The 12,029-nt window shown below is 44.6% G+C and overlaps 1 protein-coding gene across 1 annotated transcript in view; it reads right to left on the reverse strand.

The window, feature by feature from the left end:
• Positions 1-423: 423 nt before the first annotated feature.
• Positions 424-12,029, reverse strand: part of ifih1 (interferon induced with helicase C domain 1) — a 172,920-nt gene continuing 161,314 nt past the window's right edge. Inside the window, exons 12-15 of the mRNA XM_038789675.1 lie at positions 8,586-8,747; positions 5,068-5,258; positions 2,308-2,401; positions 424-2,211 (exon numbers count right to left, since the gene is read on the reverse strand). Of these exons, the coding sequence (XP_038645603.1) occupies positions 2,032-2,211; positions 2,308-2,401; positions 5,068-5,258; positions 8,586-8,747 (627 nt within the window). The 3' untranslated portion in view covers positions 424-2,031. The remainder of the gene's footprint in view (positions 2,212-2,307; positions 2,402-5,067; positions 5,259-8,585; positions 8,748-12,029) is intronic.

Consider the following 12,029-nt stretch of genomic DNA (forward strand, 5'->3'; position numbering starts at 1 on the left):
TTAGAGAGAAGAAGGTTAAGAGGTGACTTAATAGAGGCATACAAAATGATCAGAGGGTTAGATAGGGTGGACAGCGAGAGCCTTCTCCCGCGGATGGAGGTGGCTAGCACGAGGGGACATAGCCTTAAATTGAGGGGTAATAGATATAGGACAGAGGTCAGAGGTGGGTTTTTTACGCAAAGAGTGGTGAGGCCGTGGAATGCCCTACCTGCAACAGTAGTGAACTCGCCAACATTGAGGGCATTTAAAAGTTTATTGGATAAGCATATGGATGATAAGGGCATAGTGTAGGTTAGATGGCCTTTAGTTTTTTTCCATGTCGGTGCAACATCGAGGGCCGAAGGGCCTGTACTGCGCTGTATCGTTCTATGTTCTATGTTCTATGTTCTATGACATGTCAAAACAAAGGCATAAAAACAAACATGTGTTAAGATACTTTTATTGAGCATAAAATATTGCATTTTCCATCCCAATAAAAGATCGTTAATACCTTTGAAGAAGCAATAAGTTGAAAGCTCTTCTGATCAATGTCTTTTTATCTGATCCATTTATTGCACTAGAAATTGCACTAATCCTTAGTAATCACAAACCCAACTCAGGGGGATGAACACGTTAGAGGAAAATACAAATTTCAGTAAAGTAAGACATAAAATTTAATGCAGATCTGCTGCAGAAAGCAAGATCTAGAACTGGTCTGTGCAGTGCTTGTTTCTTAAGCACTACGTACATGGAGTCCGAAGGCACCCAATATGTTTGGCAAGAAGCACTTGCACATTTCCGCCCAGAAGTGTGGCACCCGCTATACTGAGTAAAGAACAAGTGGTTTCCTTCATCCACAGCTGAGCAGGATTTAGGCTCATTGCATATGCAAAGAGGGGATAACACCTGTGTGAGTTCTCTTCGCCAAGAGCTGTTTGCCTTAAAGCAATCAGTGCCATCACTTATGGATCCTAGGATTCCTTGCAACAAAGAAAGAAAATAACTTAACTGAATTTAGGGTTGGGTAGGAGTGCTCCACCAGACCCCACACTAAGAAACTGCTTCTGATCTGTTTAATCCTGATGTTGTGATAACTTAATATTCTCCCCTTCTACCAGCAATCCAAAGCCCTGAAACTGACCATAACCCCATGATCAACTAACCTTGGCTCCTGATTGCTGTATTTGCTGTCCCCCTCATACACCAGCACATCCTTTGTATTCCCAAAAATGGGCCATGCTTTTTTTTATTTGTTCATGGGATGTGGACATCTCTGGCTGGGCCAGCATTTATTGACCATCCCCGAGGATATTTAAGAGTCAACCACATTGCTGTGGATCTGGAGTCATATGTGGGCCAGACCAGGTAAGGCCGACAGATTTCCTTCCCTAAAGGACATTAGTGAACCAGATGAGTTTTTACGACAATCAACATGGTTTTATGGTCATGTTTAGCCTTTTAATTCCAGATGTTTATTGAATTCAAATTTCACCATCTGCCATGGCTGGATTTGAACCCAGATTCAGAGCATGTTTCGCTTCTCTAGTACAAGGTAGGGTCATAAATCTTTTTAAACCTTTGATCATCTCAAACTCACATTTTCAGTTCTGAGCTACCTAATGCTGAAGTAAATCAAAAAACAAACAAATTGTTGTTCACCAATATCCACACTCAGCTGCGCAGTCGCATGTAGGCTACACATATGGCACCACCTTTGAGATGTCACATGTGCATAGCCATGCAAAAAATATTAAAGCGCTAGTGCTCTTAAACGAATGAAAAAAATGAAATGAAAATGAATTGCCCACACACTACAAAAAAACTCATTGAGTATGTTGCTGATCACTCTATTACCATACAAAATGCAGTTACAACAGGATTGGTGTTATCTAAAACATCTGACAATAGATTAGTCATAAAAATGAATCACACCAAGACCTGTATTAATACACATTCTTGTTGTCTGATTATAATTTGCATAATAAATCAATATTCAGCATAATACAGGTGTAAGGCAAATGTGTCACCGTTGAATTAACATGGAGACTGCCATCACAAACTGTGACTTTCAACATATTTGATGTAGTCGAAATTAGGCAGTTTGAAGGGGACCTCATTCCACTTTTTATAAGTGCCTCGATCAGTGTTCTTCTCATCGATAATCACAACAAAGTTTCTGATTGACAAGCATGGTAAATCCACTCCACGATGGACCATCATTGTACCCCATGGCTTTAAAACAAGATAAGAATAATACAATTAGCCTTTGACTGACAAATAGTTAGGTAAGAATTGATCCACTATAATTTAAATAAAATCTAATTTTACCTGGCCACATTTCTTGCAGTAGATCTCTTGATTTGTTTGGTAATCAAGGCACTTTTCTTGCAAGGCTTTATTTTCTCGTTCACCATATAAATCTCTACAATGAAATGTGGATGATTACAATTCATACATAAGGTCAATTAAACTAGAAATTCATCCTACAAATGTTCTTAAGACCATATGACATAGGCGGAGAATTAGGCCATTCAATCATGGCTGGTATTTTCTCATCCTCATGCCTTCTCCCCATAACCCCTGATCACCTTATTAATCATGAACCTATCTATCTCTGTCTTAAAGACAGAGTGAATTGGCCTCCACAGCTTTTTGTGGCAAAGAGTTCCACGGATTCACCACCCTCTGGCTGAAGAAATTCCTCCTCATCTCTGTTTTAAAGGATCGTCCATTTAGTCTGAAATGGTGTCCTCTGCTCAGTTTAATGAAAGCATATAACAGTTTCAAAGCATAAATACTATAATGCCTTCAAAGTATCATTTCGCAATAAGAAAAATGGTAGCTTTTACAACATATTTTAAATAACTGGCACTGGAAACGTTATGGGTTGGATTCTCCGCATGTTTCTCGGTGACTTGTTGGTGACGGGATTTTCTACTCCCACCACTTGTCAATGGGATTTCCGGGAAATCCATGGGCAGGGATGCACTGCTGGCAGGAACTGAGAATCCCAACGGCCGGAGAATTCAGACTAGATTTTGGTTTGCAAGTCAGCTTCAGCCCTAGTATCTGTCTTCTTTTATGTTTTGAAAATAGAGCACTAAAATCAACTTAGATTCATTTGCACAAAAGATTAACAGTCAAAGGTTTGCGTTGATTATTCTTGCTACCAGGTATAAAGATGATAGCATGACTCCCAAACAACTTGTTAGCCACCAAAGCAATAGAACCAAATTTCAAATATTGCATGCAATTCCTGTAATATCACAACTCACAAACACTTACAGAAAGTGGAAACAAACACCTAGAAATGCAAAGCAGGCCAGTCTACATATTGAACGGGAAAAGACTGGTTATTACTGGGTACTGTTACATCCTTAGTAGAGATTGGTAAGTTTTAAAAATGAAATTCAAACTTTCAATCAATAGCTGAAATGATGACACAACAAACATGTTTTAACATGTATACTGTAACAAAATACTAAAAACACCATATACTAAACTATTTTTATGGGCGACGAATACATTAAACCACTGAATGGTTTTCCCCTTATAGCACAACTGACAAAACCCCATTTTGCAGCTCGAGGTTCCATTGTCCTTTAAACAGACATTCAGTTCTCCCAACATCAGTCCAAAATGATTTAGATCTTGAGGGTTTAATTCTGTTCTTTTCCTTTCTCAGATTGGTAATGTCTAACCCCAGAAATGTCCTTGACCGTGAGAGTATTCATGGAGATCCTCCTGCCCAAGCAAGCTACGCATATTTTCCAGCTGTGCTTTAACTCCTCAAGAAATTGTTCTTTTCAATCTGAGCGCGAGCGGCCGCCCTCATTCTGGCTCGGTGAATCATAGAGACTTTTGTAATAATAATCCTTATTGGTGTCACAAGTAGACTTACATTAACACTACAATGAAGTTACTGTGAAAATCCCCAAGTCGCCACACTCTGGCTCTTCTCTGGGTTCACTGAGGGACAATTCAGAACGTCCAAATCACCTAACAAGCATGTCTTTTGGGACTTGTGGAAGGAAACCGGAGCACCTGGAGGAAACCCACGCAGACACGGGGAGAACGTGCAGACTCCGTACAGACAGCGACCCAAGCCGAGAATCAAACCTGGGACTCCAGCGCTATGAAGCAACAGTGCTAACCACTATGCTGCCATGCTACCCAAAGACCTTTAGCTGCTCTCTCTCCCGGATCCTGGCAGACTAACTCACCTGTCTGCGATATTCAATTATATTTTCGGAAAGCATGTAACCCAATCTTTACAATGGTTTCCTCTGCAACTTTCCCCAGAGCAATGTAAACCACATCAGCCTTGTATCCAGGCAGAAATGCTGATTAGCTACTCTTTAAACACCAATTCTATCCTATCCTGGAATCAAATGGTTAGTTCAAACTACACCTTTTCCAAACTAACATGTTTAACAATTCCCTGGGGCTGAGAGAGTAATCGCCTGTCCACAGACATCACAGCTGCCTTCTCTGTTGTCCTTAAATGTGAATGCCTTAAACCTCTCTCCCAGTAAAAACAAAACTAGCCTTTTTATACCCTTTAACAGCCCGAATACCCTGACCTGTTGGCAGGCAGACTTCTGCACAGGTCACATGAACCCCTTCTTTAGGGGCTGGTTTAGCACATGGCTAAATGACTGGCTTTGAAAGCAGACCAGGGCAGGCCAACAGCATGGTTCAATTCCTGTACCAGCCTCCCCGAACAGGTGCCGGAATGTGGCGACTTTTCACAGTAACTTCATTTGAAGCCTACTGTGACAATATGCGATTTTCATTTTTCTTTTTCATTTTCACCCTAAATTAAAGGCAAAGCTCAAAATATGATAACCATATAACCTCATAATTGGAGTAGTGTACCCGTTGTTAGAAGTAACTTATAATGAAGAGTACGATCACAAAACATTATAACCTTTCTCTTTCGAAAGGCTGCCTGGCCCTTCTTTATATTTCCAGGATTTTGGTTTTATTTCAGATTTTTGCATAGTTTTGAGAACATAATGACAATAATTAAAATTCTAGGTTATATGTATCTAATGATAAATTTGCAAAAGTTTTATGAAATCTTACTTGAACTCATCTGTGACATTCACATGATGCATGTTTTCAATTACTTGAATATCTTTTCCTGAACAGGCAAGTCTGCTACAGGTATTACAGAGGAAAGTCACTTTAGAAGGATCACTTTTTATTCTTTTGGCCAAACTTTTCCTCTTCTTCATTTTGTGCTCCATTAAGTTCTGCAACTGCCGTTCTTCTATCTGACCATTGGAAAAGCAAAAATGAGTTGTACAACTACCAAATAACTCTCTGGCCCACACAGTTTATGTACAAATGTCCCTTGACAGTCTTTGAAATGCAGATTTCGCTTCCTATTTTTCACAGCAGAAACCATTTAGCTCCTTTTGGTGTGGGAAGGAACTGTCAATCGTAACAAGAGTATTTATAAACATTGTGTTTAGCATCAAAGCAGGGTATTGAGATACATTAAAGAGTGGTGGGTAAGATAAACAATCCACCAAGCGCTGTCTCTGGAGTAAACAAAAACTGTCAATAAGGCCAATGCACTGTATTACTGTGTGAAACTGAACAGAAGAATTGTATTTCAAAGGCTGTCAAGGGATTTAAAACACGTTGAAGTATGCCAGGCTTGTGATAGTCTCTGACACTTGTAGCAACTGCTACTTTAAACACTTTTGACTAAGGCAGCAGATGTCAGGGAAGAGTAAGTGAAAATGCAGTGGTTTTTACCTCTACTGCCTGGAGTGCTCTTCAGCTTTCAGGCACGGATGACTGATGAGGGTCTCTGAGGAAGGTCTCCGATGGGGGTCTCTGATTGCGAGGTCTGATAGGGGTCCCTAATAGGGTCTCTGAAGGGGATCTCTGATAGGGGCCTCTGATCGGGGTCTATGATGGGGTTCTCTGGTTAGGGTTTCCAATAGGAGTTCTATTGAAAGGTCTGGAGGGGGACTCAGAGGGTGGCTGATGGGGATCTCTGATGGGGTCTCAGTGAGGGTTTTGATAGGGGGGGTCTGGGGGAGGTGTCACCCTCATACATGAGTGCCGTGGGGGCGATGACCTGCTTTTCCCGTGGTGGAGGGGCGGGGAGGATTCACTACTCGTTAGCGGGAGGGGGGGGGTTGCTGCTGATGGACTTGGCGGGCACCTCAGTTGTGCACTAACCCCATTGAATCACCTTGGGATCAACCGCGATCGGGCTACACTTGGGCAAACGGGGATTGGAGAATCCCAGCCCCTGTTTTTACATCATGGATCAACCACTTCAGGACAATCAGATAGTCAACTTCAGATCCACACCGGGAGAGGAAAACTATGTTCCCACAGAAAAGCATAAAAAATCCAGTATCTGCCATAATTCAGAAAACGCTATCTCATTAAAAATTTGCCTAATCACATAGTTAGTTTGGATGAAATGAACCTTGTTTTAAAAACAACTCTCGAGCAGAATGCCAGCTATCGGAAAGTGTCCAGGTGGAAAAAAGACGAAGCAGCAAATTATTATCATGGTTGTGCTGGTAGACTGGGGAAAACAAAAAACGGTTGGAGATGTATTTTGTTGTTTTGCTACGCTGCATGTAAGCCACAGAAACCCCAAAATATGGAAATGACTAGTATTATTTTTGAGTAATGGCTCTCATTTTGCCTAAAGCATGGCATTATAAAGCAGCAAAGTCATCTTGAAAGTTGGCAACTGTGCAACTCATTTGAAGCGCCTGGACTAAAAGCATATTGCATTCTCAAGTGCATTTATAATGTATAGTAATCCTACTGGATGGAACAGCTGCACCAAGGATAGTCGAGGATTTGGCACAGGCATGCAGGACCAAGTATGATGCAGTGAATGTCATTCAGCACAGGCATTTTTCTCTTGTGAAATGCACAAGACATGAACAAAAAGAAATAGCTCGTGTTTCCTTGGCGCTTTGGGTGGGTTTAGTATGACCTAAAGTACTTTACAGACTATTATGACTTTTGCCCTATAGGCGAAATAAAGTAGGGAAACATGACAGCTGATTTGCAGACACTAAGGGCGGAATTCTCCCAGCGGGAGACAAACAGCCGACGGCGGAGTGAAACCCGGAGTGTTTCACTCCGGCGTCGGAGGCTGCTCTTTGCCCCCTATTCCCCCCCCCCCCCCCCCCCCCCCGGGTGCTAGGAGCGGCGGCGCATTAATTCCGTGCGGCGGGCCTTGACGCTTGCGTCAAAGCGGTGCGCCGGGAATGACGGGGCCGGCGGCGCTAAAGTGACGTCAGCCGCGCATGCACAGGTTGGCTGGCGGCGACCCGCACATGCGCGGTTGCTGTCTTCCCCTCCGCTGCCCCGCAAGACATGGCGGCTTGATCTTGCGGGGTGGCAGAGGGAAAAGAGTGCCGGCCCGACGATCGGTGGGCACCGCTCGCGGGTCAGACATCTGCTGAGCACGCCCGTGGTGCTCGATCCTCCCTCCGCCCCCCCACAGGCCCCACACTCACTGGTTGCGCGCTGTTCACGCCGGCAGCGACCAGGTGTGGTTGGTGCCGGCGTTAACCGGTCAGGTTCGGCAGGCTGCTCAGCCCATCCGGGCCGGAGAATCGCCGGTCGCCGTGAGAAACGACGAGCAGCGATTCTCCGAGCAGCCTGTCGCAAAACGTGACACGCCATTTTGGGGGCGATGGGAGACAGGGCGGCGTGGCGTGATTCGCCCGGCCCTCCCGCGATTCTCCCCCCCCCGGCGTGGGGTGCGGAGAATTGCGCCCAAAGTCCCACAAAGAGCAATGAGATAAATTACTAGAAAACCTGTTTCAGTGATATTGGTTGATAGATAATATGGCCAAGACTTCCCTTTTTTTCTTTGAATAGTGACATGGGATATTTTATATCCACCTGATAATTCAATTTCTCATCAGAACGGTAGCACCTTTGACAGTGCAGCTCTCCCTCAGTACTGCAGATGGCTACAAATGTCAGGCTAAATGATGTGCTCAAGTCTTTACATTGGGACTTGAACTACAACCTTCTGACTTAGGGGTATTAGTGTTGCCACTGAAATGTGACTTTATTTGAGATGTTGATTGCTGACTCTCAATAGTAGATTAGAATGCTGCCGTGAGTCAGAGTAAAATGTGCACTCCTGCAAGTGGAGTTAGTAAGCAGATGTAGGCGGAGGAAGTAGGTCTTTCAATGGCTACAGTATCCAATTCTGTTTGAATGTTTGAAGAAGTGACTAAGAGGTAGAAAACCACAGACTACCACCACTGAAATAATTGAATTTCCTGCTTTTCTATGGTTGGCTTTATGTATTATGACATTTAATGTTACTCCTGTAGTGATCTGCGTTTCCATTTTTGATTAAATGCGGCTAATATTTAATAATTCAATACTCAATCGGGCAAAGGAAACAACTTTGAATTAGTATCATTTGCTTACAGCTTATGGACATCTTTTTAAAAATGCGCTTTCTGAATTATCCAGATTTCACAGATTAAGCGAAATTTAGGGAGGAAGTTCAAATTCAAATCTCAAAGACCATCACTTACATTTGAAAAAATAAATGAAGAATTTGTCTTTAAAATATTTCTCCTATATACCTGCTGTTTGTACTCCTTTTCCGGCATTTCCTGCACTTCTTGAATTGCTTTATACATCATTGACTCACGGAAAACATTCACATTCTCTCGTTCGATAACTCCTGACCCCTCATTTGCTACTAAGGCATACGTGCTGTCATCCGATCGAGCCCTGCCTCGAGCCTGCAATTGAGTACAGATAATTTGGTTATGGCGGAATGAACGTACACTTGAATAGAACCATAGTATCTCTACAGTACAGAAGAAGGCCATTTGGCACATCGAGTCTGCACTGACCCTGTGAAGAAGCACCCAACATAGGCCCACTCCCCCACCCTATCCCTGTAATCCCACCTTGCCTGCCCATCTTTGGACACTAAAGGGCAATTCTAACCTGCACATCTTTGGGTTGTGGGAGGAAACGGGACCACCAGGAAGAAACCCACACAGATATGGGGAGAAAGTGAAAACTTCACACAGACAGTGACCCAAGGCCAGAATTGAACCCGGGTCCCTGGTGTTGTGAGGAAGCAGTGCTAACCACTGTCCCACCGTGCCACCCCCATTCTCTCAGTGACAGGATTGCCAGCGTTGATGGGGTATAAAACCTGAACCAAATTTGAGAGATTCTCACCCCATTACTATCAGGCAAAGACTAATCCAGTCTGCTTCACTCCTCTCTTTTTAACACCAGTTACTCTGGTTATAGTCATAGATGTTTACAGCGTGGAAACAGGCCCTTCAACCCAGCTTGTCCATGCCGCCCATTTTCTATCACTAAGCTAGTCCTACTTGCCCGCATTTGGCCCATTTCCCTCTATACACAACCTGCCCATGTAACTGTCTAACTTTTTTAAAGAAAAAATTGTATCCGCTTCCACCACTGCCGGTGACAGTCCGTTCCAGATGCTCACCACCCTCTGAATGAAGAAATTTCCCCGTAAATTATAAAGAATCACTGTAGGTGGAATACCACGCTTTATGCCAGAATAACTCTGATTACAACTTTTCTGTTCAGCGAAATTCATAGTTTTAAGGTGTTTCAGGGAGAGAATAGAGGCATAGTGGTTAGCACTGCTACCTCACAACACCAGGGACCTGGTCTTGGGTGACTGCCTGTGTGTGTAGTTTGCATTTTCTCCCTGTGTCTCATTTAATTTACAGTGCAGAAGGAAGCCATTTGGCTCATCGAGTCTGCAACGGCTCTTGGAAAGAGCACCCTACCCACCCTATCCCCATAACCCAGTAACCCCACTCAACACTGAGGACAATTTTGGACACTAAGGGCAATTTTTGCATGGCCAATCCACCTAACCTGCACATCTTTCGACTGTGGGAGGAAAGTGGAGCACCCGGGGGAAACCCACGCACACATGGGGAGAACGCACAGACTTCGACAGTGACCCAAGCCGGGAATCGAACCTGGGACCCTGGAGCTGTGAAGCAATTGTGCTAACCACTATGCTACTGTGCTGTCTGCGTGGGTTTCCTCCGGGTGCACTGGTTTGCGCTCACAGTCCAAATATATGCAGGTTAGGTGGATTGGCCATGCTAAATTGCCCCTTAGTGTCCAAAGATGTGCAGGTTAGGTGGGGTACGGGGATAAGGCAGGAGGGTGGGCCTAGGTTGTGTGCTCTTTCAGAGGGTCGATGCAGACACAATGGGACGAATGGCTTCCATCTGCACTGCAGCAATTCTATGGTTCTATGGAAACCAAAAGGATTTAATTTCTGTAAATCACAAGAACTTTAGGTTTTATAAGCAATTATGAGTAAACATCAATTAACAAAAAAAAATACAAGTGCAGACAATGCAACCAGAATGGGTGACCTGAGGCATACCTAATATTGGACTATGGGTGTTCGGAAGGAATTTCCCAATGTTTTTCAAGCGCTTTATTTTGTAGATGGAATGAAGAGATATGGCTGGGTGAGATTGCAAAGCTAGGCTGGGATGGAGTAAGGCACTGAAGATGTAATGACAGGATTTAATCATTTGTGGGTGAGAGAGCCAAAATAAATTGATCAGGCTGGTGAAAATGGGATTTAATGTGGACTAGGAACTGTGGCTTAATCTTTATGAAGGATAAGGGAAATAAGGAGAACATTTGTTGTTTCTGGCAATGGAGAGTTAAGGCTGAGGTTTTCAACACAGAAGGGTTTATGGCGGACAAGGTTGTGGAGATAGAAGCAAATAGTCTTGTGGTGCAAAAGAATTTATGATATGTAATTGGTCAAAGCGATGTTAGGATTGGGACTGAGCATTAAATAGTGGCTGTGAAGAAGAATGAATTTATTGGAAAAGGAGCAAAATGCAAGTCAGGGACCAAAGACTGTGGGCTGGATTTTCCGCAGCCCGACGGCGAAATCGTGATCGGGCGGAAAATGCGCCACTACACTCATCCAGGATCCATGCCGCTGGCCGGAGGGGGATTCTGCTCGGGCTGGGGGTTCACGCACGGCAGGCACCATGTTTTACAATGCGACTGGTGCAGGTCATCAGTCCTGCGCATGCTGGGCTGGGACCCAGCCATTCACTGCCTGTTTTTGGCATGATACACGGGCGTTTTACACACGCCGGTGCTAGCCCCTCACCGGTACCGGAATCAGTGAGGAGTTTGCGCCAATTTTCCTGTCGTGAAACTCCTGCGGAATCTCTTTGCACTGGCAATTTGCCTCAGAAATCCAGCCCCAGTTCTTTGGTCAGCTTAACATTGAGCAGGAAGAGACTGTGACTATGTCAAGATTCAAAAGCAGTCGAACAGGGAGCCTCTAGTGCTGAGAGTGAAGAGAACAAGCTATTGTTGTGATTGCAATGACTACACAGAATTATTACCAAGGTATTCCCATGAAGCTGAATGATTCAAAGATGAAAGTTAGTAGACGCGGTAATAATGCATACCTAGAGTTGGAAGAGCATCAGGACTAACTATGAAGTCAAGTTTGCAAATGACTTGATTTAGCCTCACACAGTAACCAGAGAGAGGGATTGAGTTGGTGGCCAGGAAACAGAATTTCTGGTGGGAACCGGGGACAACGGGCTGGATTCTCCGATCGCCGAATGCGAATTCGGCGATCGGCCGGAGAACCCATTAATATGCTGGAATTGGTGATGTCCCGTTTTTCCGATGCTCCGCCCCCTCAAAAACGGTGTACTCCAGGAGCACGTCACCTGAGGCCCTCCCCCAATAGGCCGAGTTCCCGACAGCGTGGGACACGTGTCCTCACAACTTTCGTGGACCTCATGTGGCGTCTGCAGACTGTGTCCAGCGCCACCACAGTGGGGGGGGGGGGGCGTTCTGCTGACAGGGGGAGCTTCGGCGGGGTTTGGGGTGACTGGTGGGGGGTGGTCTGGAAGTGGCGAGGGGGGGGGGGGTTTACAGGGGGACAGTTTTTGGCAGGCAGGGTCCGTGCGTGGCCGGCACTATGCTGTACGGCACGGCCATCGCCGTGCGCATACACGGCC

The sequence above is a fragment of the Scyliorhinus canicula genome, chromosome 2, assembly GCF_902713615.1.
Source record: "Scyliorhinus canicula chromosome 2, sScyCan1.1, whole genome shotgun sequence".
Lineage (NCBI taxonomy): Eukaryota > Metazoa > Chordata > Chondrichthyes > Carcharhiniformes > Scyliorhinidae > Scyliorhinus > Scyliorhinus canicula.